We start from the raw sequence: 15,639 nt of genomic DNA, 5'->3' as shown, positions 1-15,639 counted from the left end.
CCACTGCAGGGTCTTTCCCCAACGAGGCGGTCTCACAGCAAGTGAGCTTGTGAACACGGAGACGGCTGAGAATCCGGGACAAGGAGCTCGCTTGCTCGGGCTTTGCGGGGCCGTGTTTGCCATTTGCGGGAATAAATGAAGCATCGGTAATCTCCATAAAAGAGCTTTCACGCTTCATTCTCTGAAACTAAGTTGGGGCTTAGACGGAAAGAGAAAAGGGGACTTTTAATTTAAAGTAATGATCATCAACACTCTGGATCTAGAGGGTCTCTAGGGGAGGGGTCCCCTCTCCACCCCGAGAAGCGAGAAGTGGGAGGGAGGGCCACTGTTCCCTCGCCTCTCCAGGCGGGTCTTGACTTGCTTGGGTTGGTGGGCCACATTCAAACTCGGGAGGCTCTACCGGTTGTCCTGGAGAAAGGAAAGTGAGCACGCCCCGTGGCGACCCGGCCACGACTGGGGGCAGAGGCGTCCTCTTCTCAGGGCAAGCAGGAGTCAGCTGTGGTGGCGCCTCCCCAGAACCCCGCGCATCTCTGGTTACTTTCAGCCCGTGGCCGCTTCTATCTGGGGCCCAAGTTTGCACGTGGGGTGCACAGAACACTCAGAATCTCCCCCACCTCGAATCCCCTGGTCCTGACCTGTCCGAGGGTCCCCAACGGTTCTATTCCCGAAAGAGAACTCTGTTCACTTTAGCTGAATGAAAGTAGTGTAGAGCAGGCTATATCCTTCAAACCCCCCTTCCCCTACACTCACCCAGCACCCGGGGCCCCTCACTACCGCGCCAGTCCCCAAAGCCACAAACGCTAGACTTCACACTCTGCACCTCCAATGAGGTCGGCCCTGTGAGGGCATTTTGGAGAACAGATAAGAAACCGAGGCCCGATGAGTATGGAACAGGGTTCGGCCGTCCTTGCAGGGGTGGGATCTGCGTCCCCATTCCCGAAGGAGCTCTTGGTTTCCGCCGGCTGAGAACAGCGCATTTGAACCCACCCTGAAGTTGGGAGACGAGCAGTGAAGGCCAGAGCTCAATCTGCTGAGGGAGGAGGCAGGGGAAATCGAGCAAAGGATCGACGACCGCGTCCCAGCCCGGCCTCGGCCACTGTCGCGCCCGCCTTGCCGGCCGCGCCCTTCTGGAAGCTCTGCAGGGCCTGGGTGGGCTTCGCCCAGAAAAGACGTAGATCGAGGGCAAGTTGACTGCGCTAGTTTTAAAGAAATTCCAAGTAGACAGTTAACCCGAGCGGGAAACCACAGCTGTGCCTAGGAAAGCGAATTGGCCAAATATCTCCAGAAAGGAAGGAAAGGGGAGGTGGGCAAAAGTCTGCGCCCTAAAGGTGGGTCTTCATTGTGGGAAGAGGCGGCAGGGGGCAGGGCTGCTGCTGCGGCTGCAACTTTTTCTCTCGCCCCCAAAAAACGATCCCGCATCGGGAATTTCGGAAGGCGCTCACCTAGTCCGGGAAAATGCAGGTGGCGGCCCTTCGCGAGCCAGGTCCGCCCCAGACAGGCACCGAGGAGGCAGGCGCCGCAGCCCTCGGACGCCAGGGCCTCCGGGCCAGCCAGGGCCGCTCAGGGCGCCGAGCGGGCGGGCCGAGCCGGGCAGCCGAGCCAGCGAGGGTTTGGGATCCCCGTAGCGGGTGTGCGCGAGGGCGCACCTCGTCTAACTGTTCTGGACAAGTTGAAACAATACAAATAAAGTCGGGTCTCCACAGCCTTGAGGTCCACCCCTCCTCCTTCCTGGTTTGACCCCCAGGCCCGGCCGCTCCGAGACACGGTTTGCGCAGCCCAGATTAAAAGCCTCTGCGCGTTACCGCCAGGGGAGGGGCGCTCCCCCAGTGGCCACGACTTGGTAGCCCCGGAGTCAAGGGGGGCCGGGGGTGACAGGGGAACACGGTGAGGGGAGGGGGGGAGAGTGGCCGCCTCCAAGGTCAGCGCTGGTCTCCACGCGCCTGCCCCGGCAGGGGAGCGGAAGGTCGAAACGCCCCGGCCTCGCTCAGAACAGCGGAGCGAGGCAGTCTGGGGAGCAAACTTGGGAGCCGGGCTGGCGACCAAAGGAGACGGAGGGCAGAGAGCCAAAGGGACGCCCCCGGCACACTCTCAGCGAAGGCCGGGTCCGCGCAGCCAGAGGGGTTGGCCGCAGGAGGGCAGCCTCCGGAGCGAAAACGGAAACGCTGGAGCAGAGGGCCAGGAGGACCCCGGGGGCCGGGAAGCCCATAGGAAATGACCGAAAGTAAAGCGACCCCGGCCTAGACACAAACCGAAACTGTACAAAGACAGTCGCTTGAGAGAACCCGGGCGGGCGGGCGGGGAGCGTCGGCTCCTGCGGCCGGAGCGCGGGTCCCCGTCCATTGCCAGGAGCCCGGCGCGAGTAAGCTGCCGGGGCGGCCTTCCCCTCGGCGTGGCCAACGAGCCGGTGGGCAGGACCCGCGCCCCGCGCCGGACCAGCAGAATTGGGGTTTCGCGGTTTCTAGAGGGAGGGCGAGCCCCAGATGCGCCCCGATCTCCAGCCCGCCTCTACTGGCCTGGGCAGTCCGGGCCTACAGCCGTCGCTGCGCTGACCGGAAGTGCATCTGCGACGCGCCCTCCGCGGACCGCGCTGGGCCCAGGCAGCTGCAGCCCGGCTGGAGTAAGACCAAAGGACGAGACTCCCTGGGAGGGCTGCGTCAGCTTGACCCAGCCTGGGCTCAGGGGGGAGAGGAGGGCGTGAGGGTGGGCACTGCTGATGGTGGGTGCAGGGGTTCATCATAACGGGGAAAAGATCGGAACCTCCTAGGAGCTTAACCTGAGACCCAGCCGGCTGGAGTGGGGTTTGAGAGCAGGAATTCGGACGTGAGTTACTAGCTTGAGGGAGGAGGGGAGGGTGAGGGTGAGGGCTGCGGACTAGTCCTACTTAAGATTCCAGAAGAGAGAGAATAGTCCTTAACCCAAATCCATGCCTCTCCCTACCTTGTGCTGAAGTTTCCTTACTGCGGAAACTTGATAGTGCGCCGTGGGAATCGTCCTGGAATTTTATGACACATAATTACAGTGTAAGGTTTAATGTGGTTTGGCGTGACCTTGGACCTCATTTTTCTTATCTGTAAAATGGGGATGATACTAGCCGCCTCAAAGAAGGGTGTGAGGTGGAATAAAGTACATTGTGTCAAGCGGCTACTAGCAATGTGCGACCTTGGCTCTCAGTAAATAGCGATTATGTTATTATTATTTTTAAATTTCTGGGAGTGTCATCTTCTGAATTGCCTCTACCCTACCAAATGGACAAGTCCTGCACGTGGAAGTGGCGGGGGGGGGGGAGGGGGTGTCGGGCAGGGAGGGACCTGCTGAGGTGGCTGCTGGGACTTGCTTCAGTTTTCTTCAGTATCTACATTATATTCAGCTCGGATGATGTTGGGACTCTTAATGGCCGCCTCGCTCCGGCCCCATGCAGACGCGCGGCAGCAGCAGAGCTTTATCGGTCAAGCTCACCACTGCGTTGGCATCATCGGATGGCACAACTGTGGGCCTTTCAGCCAGAATCGGTTGACCTCTGTCAGGGCCCTAGACCGCTCTCGCAGTGGTCATTGCCGAATTTTAAATGCCACTGGGTCCCTCTCTTCTTTGGATTCCTTCCATCTTACCCACAGGGGTCTCCCTCCCCTCCGCGCTGTGATTGCTGTTCCTGGGGTGCCAGCAGTCCAGGTCTTCCGGCCACCACCGGGAGGCTGAGCACAGGCAGGACGGTGCTTCCCACCACCCCTGTGCTTGCGTGGCAGTGGGGCCTGGGAGGAATCTTCTGGTGGCTGCTAATCCCTAAAAGGTTGCTGGCGTTTACACCCCATCCCCTGGCAGAGTTGAGGAGCGGGGAGGCTTGTGCTCACTGCTTCCCCCCTGCACAGCGCTCCTCCCCTCACCCCATTCCCCTGTAACCAAAACCTGAGTCTGGAGCGGTGGATCCGAATCCTCTCTTCAGAATAAGATGTGTGCGTCTGAGCACCCACAGTGAATCTCTGCTTTTCTGCAGACCCAGAGTCTTCTATTATTGCAACCTGAAATCTTCCCAAATGTCCTCACAGCAACCCACACCATATCTATGGATGGGGAGAATTCCAGACTGGAGGGACCCACTCCACCTCCAGAGTGGGTATCTCTGGGAGAGGCTGCATTTAGAAGCAAGCTCAAGGAGCAAATTGTAATGGCCCAGGACTTACCCAGATCTCTGAGAAATCAGTTTCAGAAGTCTGCCCCCTCCTTCCCTGGGCCTGCTCCACCCCCAGGAGGTACACCTGGGAAGGTGCAGGGTAGGCAGGAGAGAGGGAGGGACAGGGACGGAGACAGGTGTAGCAGCGTATGTGTGTCTGAGCCCAGAGTCAGCCAGCCACAGCTATCTCTGGGGAGAGGAAAGGGCTGCTTTGACCCCAGTCTTTCCACCCGCATACAATCAATCCACCCACTTCAGCCCCAGTTCTCCCTGGTGGCCTCCACGGAAAGGAGGGGGCAGGCAGGTATGTCCCCAGCCCTGGAAACAATGTCCCTGCACTGGCTAGGAGCAAAGCCCACCAGCTGGGGCATGCAGGTGTATATTGGACACCAGCAGGTGTATTCCTAGACCATGTATATATATGTGCCAAAAACTTCTACCCGGGCAATGGCCATGTGCTTGCTAGGAACCCACCTCTGTACATCAGCTCTAGGTGTCAGCCCATGGATACTTGTTCGTATATGTGTACATAGTTTACATATGTGTACGTGTATACACACGAGTGAGTGCATTTCTGTGCACCTGGATCGGCGGAAGCGTGTGCGCGTATTCTGTGCGGCTGCGTGTGCATTGGTACCACCGCTCAGTGACACACTGAGGCTCTTACTGGACTCAGAGGAGATGTCAGGATTTTGCCTCTCACTTCCTGTAGAAGGCACTTTTCCCTCCCAGATCCCACACTTCCACTCCCTTCCATCCCCGCCCTGCCCCGAGCCCTAGTTAAATGAGACCTTTTATTCAAAATTCCCTGCAGGACCCCTCCAACAATGGGACTGCATTAGGTGACTGGCCTAAGTCATTTGGGGAGGAGTAAAGGGCTGGTAGAGTCCCCAACCCTGCCCCTTTCCACAGGTTTCCACAACCCTTTCACCTGGGTTCAAAGCCAGAGACAGCAGAAGTCCCAGGCGGGGGGTGATGAGGGATGAAGCAGTCCACCTCCCCCCAGATGGAGTGAATAGGATTTCCAATGTAACCCACGATGACATCCAGATTAAACGGGCCCCAGGCTGTGAGGCAAAGCTAGGAGAGGGCTGCTTCAGGGGGTGCTTATATTGCCAGAGGAATGGCTTTCAAGAAGAGGAAAAGCAGGTCCTCCTTTGGAGGAAGTGATGGCCCCCCCCAGAGAAGCCACGGCAGACACCTTCACGGGGCAAGGAGTCTGGGGAGGGCCTCCCTAACCCTGGCCTTGGCCTCGGCCTCTTGGAGTCAGCCAGGTTCACCCCTACCCCTGCAGTTAGGCCCTTTTACTGAGGGCATTGGGGCACAGTGGCCTCCCTGGTGATATCATCTCTGGAAGCCCTGTCACAGGTGACAGGGCTGTGACGGCCAGGTAGGGGGTAAGCTAGCAGGCGACTCTTTCTCTGTACCCTGGGCTGCCTGGCCCAGAGGGCCAGAGAGCTGGGCATATATACACGCACCCACAAACAACAAACAATCATTAGCGGCACCCATACACTCAAAACACACACTTCCACATCCCAAGCCCAAATAAATGTACTCAATATGTGAATGGCCACACACAATACGACACACAAACACACAAGCTAACACAGTCCTACGACGCAGCCCCACACACCCAAACACCCCTTCTTTAGTCCACCCCCATCCACTCGTCCTCTTCTTGACCCTACCAAAGGAAAGGGAGTTTCCAGGAAGAAAACAGAGACCTTTGCCCTCAGAAAGAGCCAGGGATCAATACTGTTTAGACTTGGCTAGTGTGTATTTCCTCCTGGGCTGAGGAAGATTTAAGTTATGGTTCAATCCAATCTTAAAAAAAAGAAAAAAAGGTAGAAAATGAGGAAGTTGGGGTAGCACACTGCAGTATTTATTTTGATGCAGCCCCAGACTTTAATACACCGGCAGCTGGCTAAGCCAGCCCCATAAATCAGAGAAATCGATGCCTGTTTATGTTTATTATTACTTTCTTTTTTTAGCAGGGGTGCACGAAAAGAGATATGACCAGAGTCCTCCTTCCCTCGTCTCTGCCCCAATAAGGAGGATTTTCCAGTGGGGAAGGGGAAGAGTGAGAGAAGATAGGAAAGTCATTCTGGACGATGACCTCAGGGCCTTGGTCAGATTCCTGAAAAAAGGCAGTTGTAATGAGTAGATGTGACAAAGAGGGAGACACAGGGGCACAGAGGAGGCATGGACCAAATGTTTAAGTTCTCAGAGCTTCAGTTTCCTCCTCTGAAAAATGAAGAAAACTCTATTTACCCATAGAGATTGGAAGCTAAAAGGAGATAATGGGCCAGAAATCAAATTACATAGTAATGACACATGTATACACTTTACTAATATAATTGTGATGAGAGGTGACCACCTCCTCCCTCTTCCCCAGGGTGAAGAGGGAGAACTCTTGGCTTTGATCCCTTGCTAGAGAGAAAGTGGAGCCTCAAGGAACAGGACGCTTCTTGGAGTTGCTGCTCAAGTTGGCCCCTGCCCCAGGCTCTGGATCTAGTGATCTTGAGGGGGAGTAGGTACCCTAAGGGGCCACATTGAGGAAGGGAGAAGGAAGGGCAGCCCAGTTTCCAGGCATTCAGAGCAGTAAGCTTCTCTGTAGAACTGGGCACCCCCAACATCGTATCTGGATGTGGCCGGGAAACGTCTTGATGTTCTGAGCTGTCTGGATTCGGGAAGGGGTACCCTGGGCCTCAGGTCTCAGACCCCCTAACCCAAAGCCCTGGAGAGCTTGGAGATTGCAGGCTCCTCCCCTGCATCCACCTCCCCGAGAAAAGCAAAGGATGTACTTCCAGCCACTAGAAAACAACTCACCTGGGCCATCCCCAGGGAAGAGCCCACCTTACTGCTTCTAACTCTTCACTCAAGGATTGGGTGAGCACCTACTACGTGCAGAGGTTACTCCATCCACCCCAGAAAGGTGCGAAAGGAATAGAAGAAAGAGATTTACTGCAGTAAAGTTGGGAACCCATGGCAATGTCAAATATGCTCTCCAACTCCAGGTCCCTGAGCCCCAACCCCCCCAGGCCTTGACCAGGGACTTCAACGGTCCTCTGGCTTCCTAGACCTGGTACCTAGCACTGTCACTTCCCCCAGACATAGGCCCAAATCGGGGGGAATTTTTCAAGAAAAACGGCAGACTGACTGGTCACTCCCACTTCTCACAAAATCAATCCAACAAACAGGAAAGAAACCCAAGGGAAGAGCACAGAAGCAGAGCTCCCATGTGTGCACAAACACACCTGCAAACACACATAAGCACATGCACACACACTGTGGACTCACAAACATCCAAGTGTGCATCTAATTACAGAGACATGAACACCCAGTTGCGTAATGCTCACACATGCAGGAATACACAAAACCCCGTAGGGTACTCAGATGCACCGATATCTATCTACACGTGATCACATATACACATGAGGTTTTCGGGACACCTACGTATCTGGCCACACGAGTACAGGTACGTACATACATACTACAGAAGACAGGGGAAAACGGAGAGAACAGAATTTACCATTCAAACAAAATCCTGGAGCAAAGGGAGATAAGAAGGGACCTCCTCTTCCTCCCCCTAGTGCCTGAATGGCGGGGTCCAGTGGCTACCCAAGAAAGCTAGGCACCAGGGTCTGGGGCAAGTGTCCAGACATTTCCCTCTATGAAGTCCGGGGGTCCTGGGGGTCCGGGGGGCGTGTGTCTGCGCCCCTCTCGGTCAGAAAGCAAGCCAGGCTTTGTTGGGATTGTGAAAGGGACCCTGCTTAGGCTTTGGGTTAGGGGCGAGTCAGGCCTGTGCCCACGTCGGAGGTCGCGGCACAGAGCGATCCGGCAGCTGACCGAGGGGCTGCCGCTCTGCATAGCTTCCCAGCATCCGGGCCTCCTCTCCCGGTTTTACGGAGCCAGGAGCTCCGAGCCCCGCGAGGCTCGTGTGCCGCCCTCGACCAGCCGTTTCGTCAACGAAATCACTTCTCCAAACGAAGAGCGGGAAGTCCAGGCAGCCCCGAGGCGCCCCTCGCTCAGGAGGGGAGGCAGCCCCTCACCGCTGCCCTGCCCTGGGAAGGCCTTCTGCTTCTAGAGGAGAAAACCTCCAGCAAAACTCGCATCAGAAAAAAAGAGACAGAGAAAGAAAAGAAGTAAAGCTGGAGCGAGGAGCAGGTTGAACCAGAGCAGGCTGCAGCCGGGCTGGTCCTGGCTCTGCGCGGGAGGCAGCCCCGAGAGCCCGGCAGTGTGTCCGAAGTCAGGACTGGGGGGTTCCGGCCTTTGGGCTCCTTTCAAGGCAATCGGAGACCAAGAGTGTCCCTCCAGACCCTCCAAACCCGGGCCTCCAAACCCGGGTCTGGGCCGCCCCTATCACCGCGCCCCCCTGGCACCCCGTATTCATTGTGTGGTGTTGGATCTTAAGGCTCGGCCGAGCCGCCGCGGCTCCCAGCCCGGTGAGCGCGCGCTGTGCGCCGGGCCGCCGTGTGCCTGCGCCCTCGCCCTTCCCCAGCCCGCAAAGAGGAGGGCCGCCAGCCGCTCGTGAGCACAGTGTACACTTTATTTCAGACTACAGGTTTCTGAACATAATAAAATCTTTGGCTTGTAGCGGCGGTTCAGTCTCGCAGTCTGTGGGGTCGTATTTCTCAACAAGTCTCCGGAAAACGAAAGGGGTGGGGGGCAGGACAGACAGACCGACAGAGGGGGCCGGGAGAAGGGCAGACACGCGAGGAAGCACACTCTCACGCACACAAAGAAAAGTCCCAGAGAAACGAGGGCCAGCGATGCGGGGCGGGAGGCACCGGAGAAGCAGTAACATTCAAAAGAAAACGAAACTGGGCCGGGGGCAGCGAGGCGGAGGCGGGGGATAAAATAATTATAATAATTATAATAATTATAACAATAATAATAAAGGAGATTAATAAAAAGTCCAGCAAATAGAGATCACTACACATAATTCTTTTCCTTACCTGAAATTAAATATATACAAGGTCGTAAGCGGTTTGGCTAGATAGAGCTTTAAGGAGTTCGCAGTTTCGTCCCTTATACTGTGAAGAGAGAACTGATCTGATTTTTCGATAGCACCTGTCCAAGTCTTTCTCCCTTTGGAAAAATGTCTCGTTCCAACGCGACTCTCCGTCCTGGGGACCCCTTTCTCTCTCTTTTCCCTGTTGTTCCCTTCCTCCTCCTTTGCGCTGATATTTCTCCCCGGGCGTGGGGCCGGCAAGGCGGCGGTGGCGGTACCAGGAGGGGGCGCGGGCGCGGCGGCCGGACCGCGCGGCCCCTGCCGGCGGCGGCTACTCGCTCTCGTCTTTGTCCTGGACCGTAGTGGTCGAGTGGTTGTATAGTCCCTGCGCCATGAGGTGCAGCGCCAGGCCGTTCTTGATGCCCGTGGCTTTCTTGATCTTGGCGCGCTTGTTCTGGAACCAGATCTTGATCTGGGACTCGTTGAGGCTGAGCTCCTGGGCCAGGGTCTGCCGCCGCTGCTCGGTGATGTAGCGGTTCGCCTGGAACTCCGCCTTGAGTCTCTGCAGCTGCTCGGCCGTGAACGCCGTCCGCGGCCGCTTGTCCTCCTTTTCGTTCTTCTTCTTCTTTAGCTTTCTGGTGCGTGGACCTGCAGCGGCAGAGAGGGAAGGGTGGGAGGTGGGGACGGAGGGCAGAGGGGAGGGGGAAGAGGGCAGAGGAAGCCGTGAGAATTGCGGAGCCGAGCGGGGATCGCGCCCCGCGCTTCCTGGGCGCTAGCCGAGGCCCCGCTGCCGCCGCCCCCCACCTATCACCCTCGCCCGCTAGCCCCTAGATCAATCGGCTGGCTACTGGGGTCGCTGGGTTCCCTTCTGGGATGCCCGAGGGTCACGGAGGCAAGTTGGCCGAAGTTGTGTGTGCACCCACACCCCAGTTCAGCACAGGAGAGCCGTGTGATAGGCTTAAATCAGAGAGTCCAAGATGGAGAGATATTTGGAGCTCCATCCGGTCCAACCCAGAGTTGGAGATCGGGGGCCTGCTGTCTTCACAGTCCCGGAATAAAAAGAGGCTCAACACTGTAGTAGTAAAGACACTAGGATGGGATTGCCCTGGGGAAATCGCCAGCCTGAAAGCCAATCGTCTCCCCCTCCTCAAGAAGCGCACCTACACCCACACACCTACAACAAGACCCCATCTGCTTGTAGCTATCGACTCCAGAAAACAAGGGGATAAGGAGGGCGCTGTGAGAGACCTGTCTAGCTCCAAAGTATTCAGCATCTGCTCCCTCGACCTGTTCTTCTGTCCCTGTGGCCTAAAACGAAGCCCTTTTATAGGGTCCCAGGAAGACGCTGACCACCCGTTTCCCTGAAAAGGGAGAAAAGGCCTTCACCCGGTTGTATGCCTTACCCACGTGCCCTGCCCTGAGTTCTCTGTTTTGTCCCTTGGATGGTGCCAGTAAGAAAGAGAGGGCCCTCCCCTTTCCTGCACCCAGCAGCACAGGCACGGCTCCCTCACCTCTCTTTTGGACACAGAAGCTGCAATTTCAGAATTGAAGACTGAATAACAAAAGCAAGCCAGAGCCGCTTTCCCTGCCCACCTATTTGCACGGTTATTTATCCATGAGCAAAACAGGGGCAGAGGGACACAGAGAGTGGGGCAATCCCGACAAAAATCTGTGCTTTGCCTCTAAGACGGGTATAGGAAGAGGCCACAGGAAACCTTCCTAGGAAAGTGAAGTGTCCCTCAGAACCTAGTCTGCGAAGAGGGCTGCCATGGAGCCCAGCCCTGAGGAGAAAAGGGAAAAGACAGGAAGCTGATTCTAAAGCCTGCACCTCTGCCCATCAGCCTGCACACCCAAGCCTCCTGGAGTTTCCTTGCTGGGCCCTGTCATGCTTATGGGAGCTTCCTGAGTCAAGTGAAGTCCCTGTCAGGGCTGTTAACCTATAAAACTGTCTGGAAGAAGCATCTTCCCCGGCATCTCCAAACCTAGCAACAGAGGGGCAAACTGGGCAGCTGGCTTCTGGGGCAGACCAGCGCTGGGGTCACCAGCTGTCCTGTGACAAAAGAGTCCAGGCCTGGCCGCCCCGCAAGTCCGGGCTGGGGTTCGTCTCCCTGAACTGCTCATGCAGGAGAAGGAGCCAGCACCCTGCCTCCCCATGCTCATAAGAAGAAAGCAGCCAAGAACAAAGACAAGGCCCACTCCTGAGCCCGGTGCAGAAAGCACTGGGAGGCGGGGTGGGACGGGAGGAAGGCCTTGGTGTAGTGTAGTCATCAGCCTAGCGAGCAGAGATGGCCCAGGAAATGTGTACCTCCTCAGAAAGACCCTGCTTGCGCGTTGTGCGTCCCGGACGTGGTTAGAGTGTTGTTGTTGTTGGTGTGTGTGTGTGTGTGTGTGTGTGTGTGTGTGTGCGCGCGCGCGCGCGCGCAGAGGGAGGAACACTTGTAATAAAATCGTAGCCTCCTGGCCAGCCCGAGCCTCACGGCCTGACAGCTCAATCACTCTATCCATCAGGCGAGTCAATCAAAGCAGCTTTTCGGAGGTTCAGGGAGCCCGTGTCAATAACGGGGCTCGAGATGGCGGGGGCTGATAGCGCGCATCGATCCGCGCGCAGCCGGCAGCGGTGCGGAGGCGGAGACCAGCCAGAGTAGAGCGGCGCACCGCTACGCCGTACCCTGCCTCCTGCCAGACCCCGGTGGCCGGAACCCCAATCGGAGGCCAAGAACCCCTGCTGCCCTCCTCTTGGCTCCCACCGGTCTCCCGGGAGCTGCAGTCCGGGGAGGCGGGCAGGCCGCAGCCTCCTCTCCCGGGGCCTAGCGGCTGTCCCACAGTAGGTCTCAGATTGGGGTTCTCGAAACGCAAGGAGTATGTGGGTAAAGGGCCGAAGGAAAATCGAGAAAAACGGGCCTATGGCTGACAGAAATCTGCTATCTGGCAGACGTGCGAAAGGAAGGAGTGAAAGAAGGAAGGGGCAGGGCCGGGAGGATGTGCGAGGCGTGCTTCGGAGAATCTGGGGCAGAGGGGTCTCTCATGCCCTCGGCCCAGCTTTCTGACCTGAGCCTGACCTGTCTTCTCTCCCACTGTCTGTCTGTCAGCTCTAGAAAACCAGGGGCCAGGGGCTCTCGGCACCCACCGTTTCAGCAACTGCCCTTCCCTGAATTCCACCCACCCGGGTCAGATTCTCTTGGCTACCCGGCCTGGGGAAGAGGGACAGCGATCTGACGCGTTTCTCTCTCTTCCTGTGTCTCCTTAAATCTATCTCTATGCAGGTGAGCTCTCCGCAGAAAATATCGATATGGTGTTTGTGTCTGTAAGAACACAAAGTGAAGATTATTACTCTAATGACAGCTTTGTTCGATTTCGGCCTCCGCAGGACGAGGCTGGCGGGATTTCAGACCCAGATTTCTAGGCCCACCTTCTCGCTGATTCTAAAAACCCCTTTCCCTGGACGGAAGAGCAATGATTGCTTGTGTCTTTCCTAAGAATAATAAAGGTAAAACACAAAGAAGGCCGGAAGGGCTCGGAGTTCAACACCGAAGGATCGAGCTTCCCGTGCCCTGAGCTGTAGCCTCCCGGGAGGTGGCCGCAGAATCCAGGAGCGCAAAACTGGGTGCAATGCTCGACTGTGACTGGGACCGAGGTCAAGGAGGAGGAAGCAGGCGTGAGAGAAGAGAACGCCCGAGATCCGGCATGCTCTCCCCAACCCGGAGGCTAAGAGTTCTAGGGGCGGCGTCCGCGGAGCCGAAAGGCACGGCGCAGCCTGGGGCTGGGTACTCACCGGAGGACGGACGATCCGAGTAGCGCGTGCAGTAGACCCAGGCGGGCCACACGAGGGGCTGCTGCGAGTCAGTTTTGACTACGGGCCCGCCGTTGGCTGAGCCCATTAGCAGGATGGCCGGGTTGCTGTGCTCCGGGTACTTAGCACCCTGCCCTCCCGGGCTCCCCACGCCGCCTCCACTGCCACCGCCGCTGTCCGAAGGTTTGGCCGCTGCTGCTGCTGCTGCCGCTGCTACGGCCGCCGCAGCCGCCGCCGCCGCCGCCGCCGCCGCCGCCGCCGCCGGGTTCCCAGCTTTGGACGCACCCGCTCCGCCGGCGGCGGCTGGCGGGGAACCGTCGGGTGGGCCACAGTTCGCGTCCGGGGCGCACAGGAGTGAGGCGGCGCCTGGCGCCCTCGTGCCCAGCGGGTGGACAGGGTCTCTACCTGCGCCGGTCTGGCCTCTGTCACGCTCGACCCGACCTCCTCCTGCGCCTCCTCCGGCCGCCGCCGCCGCCGCCACCAGGAGCTGCGGCGGCGGCTGCTCCTTTTTGCAGCCGAAGTCCGGCCTCAGGATGTTGTCGATGAAAAAGTTGGTGGTGCGGTGCAGCTGGGCCGCGGGCTGCGGCTGGTGAGCAGGCGCCGCGAGATGCTGCTGCTGCGGCGGCGGCGGCGGCGGCGGGGGCGGGGGGTGCGGGGGGAGATGCGGGTGGTGGGCCAGGGGCGGCAGGCAGGGCGCCGCGGGCGGCGAGGGGGGCGCGGGCTGCGGAGACACCGGCACGCTGTCTCCATCGCTGCCGCTGCTGCCGCTGGCGCCGGGGCTGAGGCTCAGGCTGAGGCTGCCGGGGTCCGCCGCCGCCGCCACTGCCGCCGCCGCGCCGAGGCCCGAGTCGCGCTGACTTTTAGGTTCCGGCTGCTGTTCTTCCATGCTCGGCCGCCCCGCCGCCTCGGCCGCCGCGCCGGCCCCCGCCCCCCCCGCCTCGCTCCCCACCCCACTTTGCCAGCGGCCCGTGGGGGTGCGCGGAGGAAGGAGGCCGGCGAAGCCCCAGCGAAGGCACGGGGCGGGTGCAGAAAGAAAAGCCCAGGCGCCTGGCCTGGATCGCTCGCTCTTATCGAGCAGATCTCGCTGTCTCTCCCTCTAATTTGTAGACATCCAGATATGGAGACACTTGGCTATTTCTTTTTTCTTTCTGCAACCAGATTCAATGATTTGTTTTAAATGGGGAGTAAGCTACGGCCAAAAAGAGAGGAAAAAAAAATTAAAAAGGAAAGGAAAAAGAAAGCAATAAAAAAGAAAAAAATCTCCAAGATTTTTTTTTCTTAAAGATAAAAAATAGTCTTTAAAGTCTAGCCATCTTCCTAGGCAGTACTGAGGGGTTTGACTTCCCCGAGTGTCACGCTCAGCTGTGCCCAGAGTGCGGGGGTGGCAGCGCCTTTAATCGCCTTTGCTTTTTTTTCGGGGGGAGCGCGCCCCCCCCCGCGCGGGGGGGGGTTTTTTTTTTTTTTTTTTTTTTTTTTTTTTTTTTCAAATCTCTGACAGCTCGGATCTTTGCTCAAACTCTCTCGCTTAAAAAAAAATCACCCAGGCACACTTTTTGCCTTCAAACCGGAAGCACGTGAGTCAGGGCCGCACGTGTGCGGGGCCAATGGCGAGCCAGGACTCGCGCTGACACCCGGGCCTCGGCCCAATAGGCGCGCGCGGGACTTTGCGGATAAATAATCCGGGGGCGGCGGCCGCTGGTGGACAGGGGGCGCCGCGGCGCTGGCCCCGCGTGTCCGGCCCGCCCTCCCCAACCCGCACCCGAGCCCCTCCCCCTCTTTCAGGCCAGGACCGAGGAACGGGCAAAATAGACCGAGGAGTGTTGGATTTCGGGGTGTAGGCAAATAGGGAAGCAACTCCATAAACAACTTGTTGGAGAAATGCAGGATTACGGGTGCGTGCGCGCCGGGCGCAGGGTCAGGAGACAGGGGAATCGGCTCTTTTGGCAACCCCCATGCCTAAGAAGCAGACTTTTATTTTATTGCTCTGGCTTTTTCTTGCTGTTATTAAGGGTGAAAGGTTGCTGTCTCTGTCGGGGTGTGCCTGTATGGTGTATGTTTGTGTGTGTGTGTGTGTGTGTGTGTGTGTGTGTGTGTGTGTGTAGTGGAGGGGGAGGGGTGAGACGAGGAGGGTCGGAGATGTGAAACAGACCTAGATTTGGTTACTTTCAGAGGAGCAGTTTATTTTTAACAAATAGCAAACCCCGAGGCCAGCTGCGTCTAGCTAGCACCGTCTGTTTGAAGGTCTGTAGTGTATGTTGGCCGGCTGCACTGCGTGTCCTTCCCGGGATATCCGTACCCATGCCTTTCCCTGGCGGGACCTTCGACAACCCCCAAGAGCTGTCCTGCCGCCGTAAAGCCAGGCCCAGAGGGCGCGAGAGAGCCCGAGCGCCAGTCCTTCCCTGGCCGCTGGAGTCGAAGCTGTCCCATCGGCCCCTAGGCCAAGCAAGTCAGGGTGCGGATACCCGCGAGGCCCCGGCTTTTGGCTCAGGGCAACCTCCGTGTTAGATTTCCCTGCAAAGTGAAATCAAGCAAGTAAAAGTACTGCACCCCAGGTATTTGCCCTAGCCTGCTGGACAGCGAGTTTCCCCCGGTGGCCCAGATTTTCCTAGGATTGCTCCCGACTCCGTGGAGGCCTCTCGTTCTAGCCCAGAATATTCTTCCCAGGCTTTGGGGGGAACTGCAGGGGCTCCCGCCGCTCCCACGCTCACAGGGATTCATCTCCAG

The 15,639-nt window shown here is 57.9% G+C and overlaps 1 protein-coding gene across 1 annotated transcript; it reads right to left on the bottom strand.

The window, feature by feature from the left end:
• Positions 1-8,698: 8,698 nt before the first annotated feature.
• On the bottom strand, positions 8,699-14,812 carry EN1 (engrailed homeobox 1). The gene is made up of 2 exons (XM_027082583.1): positions 12,898-14,812; positions 8,699-9,773 (listed from the first exon to the last, which is right to left on the bottom strand). Exons 1-2 carry the CDS (start codon positions 13,799-13,801, stop codon positions 9,457-9,459), a joined length of 1,221 nt encoding a protein of 406 aa, XP_026938384.1. The 5' UTR covers positions 13,802-14,812; the 3' UTR covers positions 8,699-9,456.
• Positions 14,813-15,639: the final 827 nt, after the last annotated feature.

This window comes from Aethalodelphis obliquidens, unplaced genomic scaffold, assembly GCF_003676395.1.
Source record: "Aethalodelphis obliquidens isolate GAN/ISIS:26980383/991018 unplaced genomic scaffold, ASM367639v1 scaffold47, whole genome shotgun sequence".
NCBI lineage: Eukaryota > Metazoa > Chordata > Mammalia > Artiodactyla > Delphinidae > Aethalodelphis > Aethalodelphis obliquidens.
The sequence above is the reverse complement of the archived record's forward strand: the minus strand, read 5'-3'. Positions and strand labels throughout refer to the sequence as shown.

Bases quoted from the DNA above. Each gene is read 5' to 3' on its own strand.
- EN1 (XM_027082583.1), bottom strand. From the start codon at position 13,801: ATGGAAGAACAGCAGCCGGAACCTAAAAGTCAGCGCGACTCGGGCCTC. The intron at 9,774-12,897 runs GTGAGTACCCAG...CTGCCGCTGCAG, and splicing joins CTCGGATCGTCCGTCCTCCG to GTCCACGCACCAGAAAGCTA.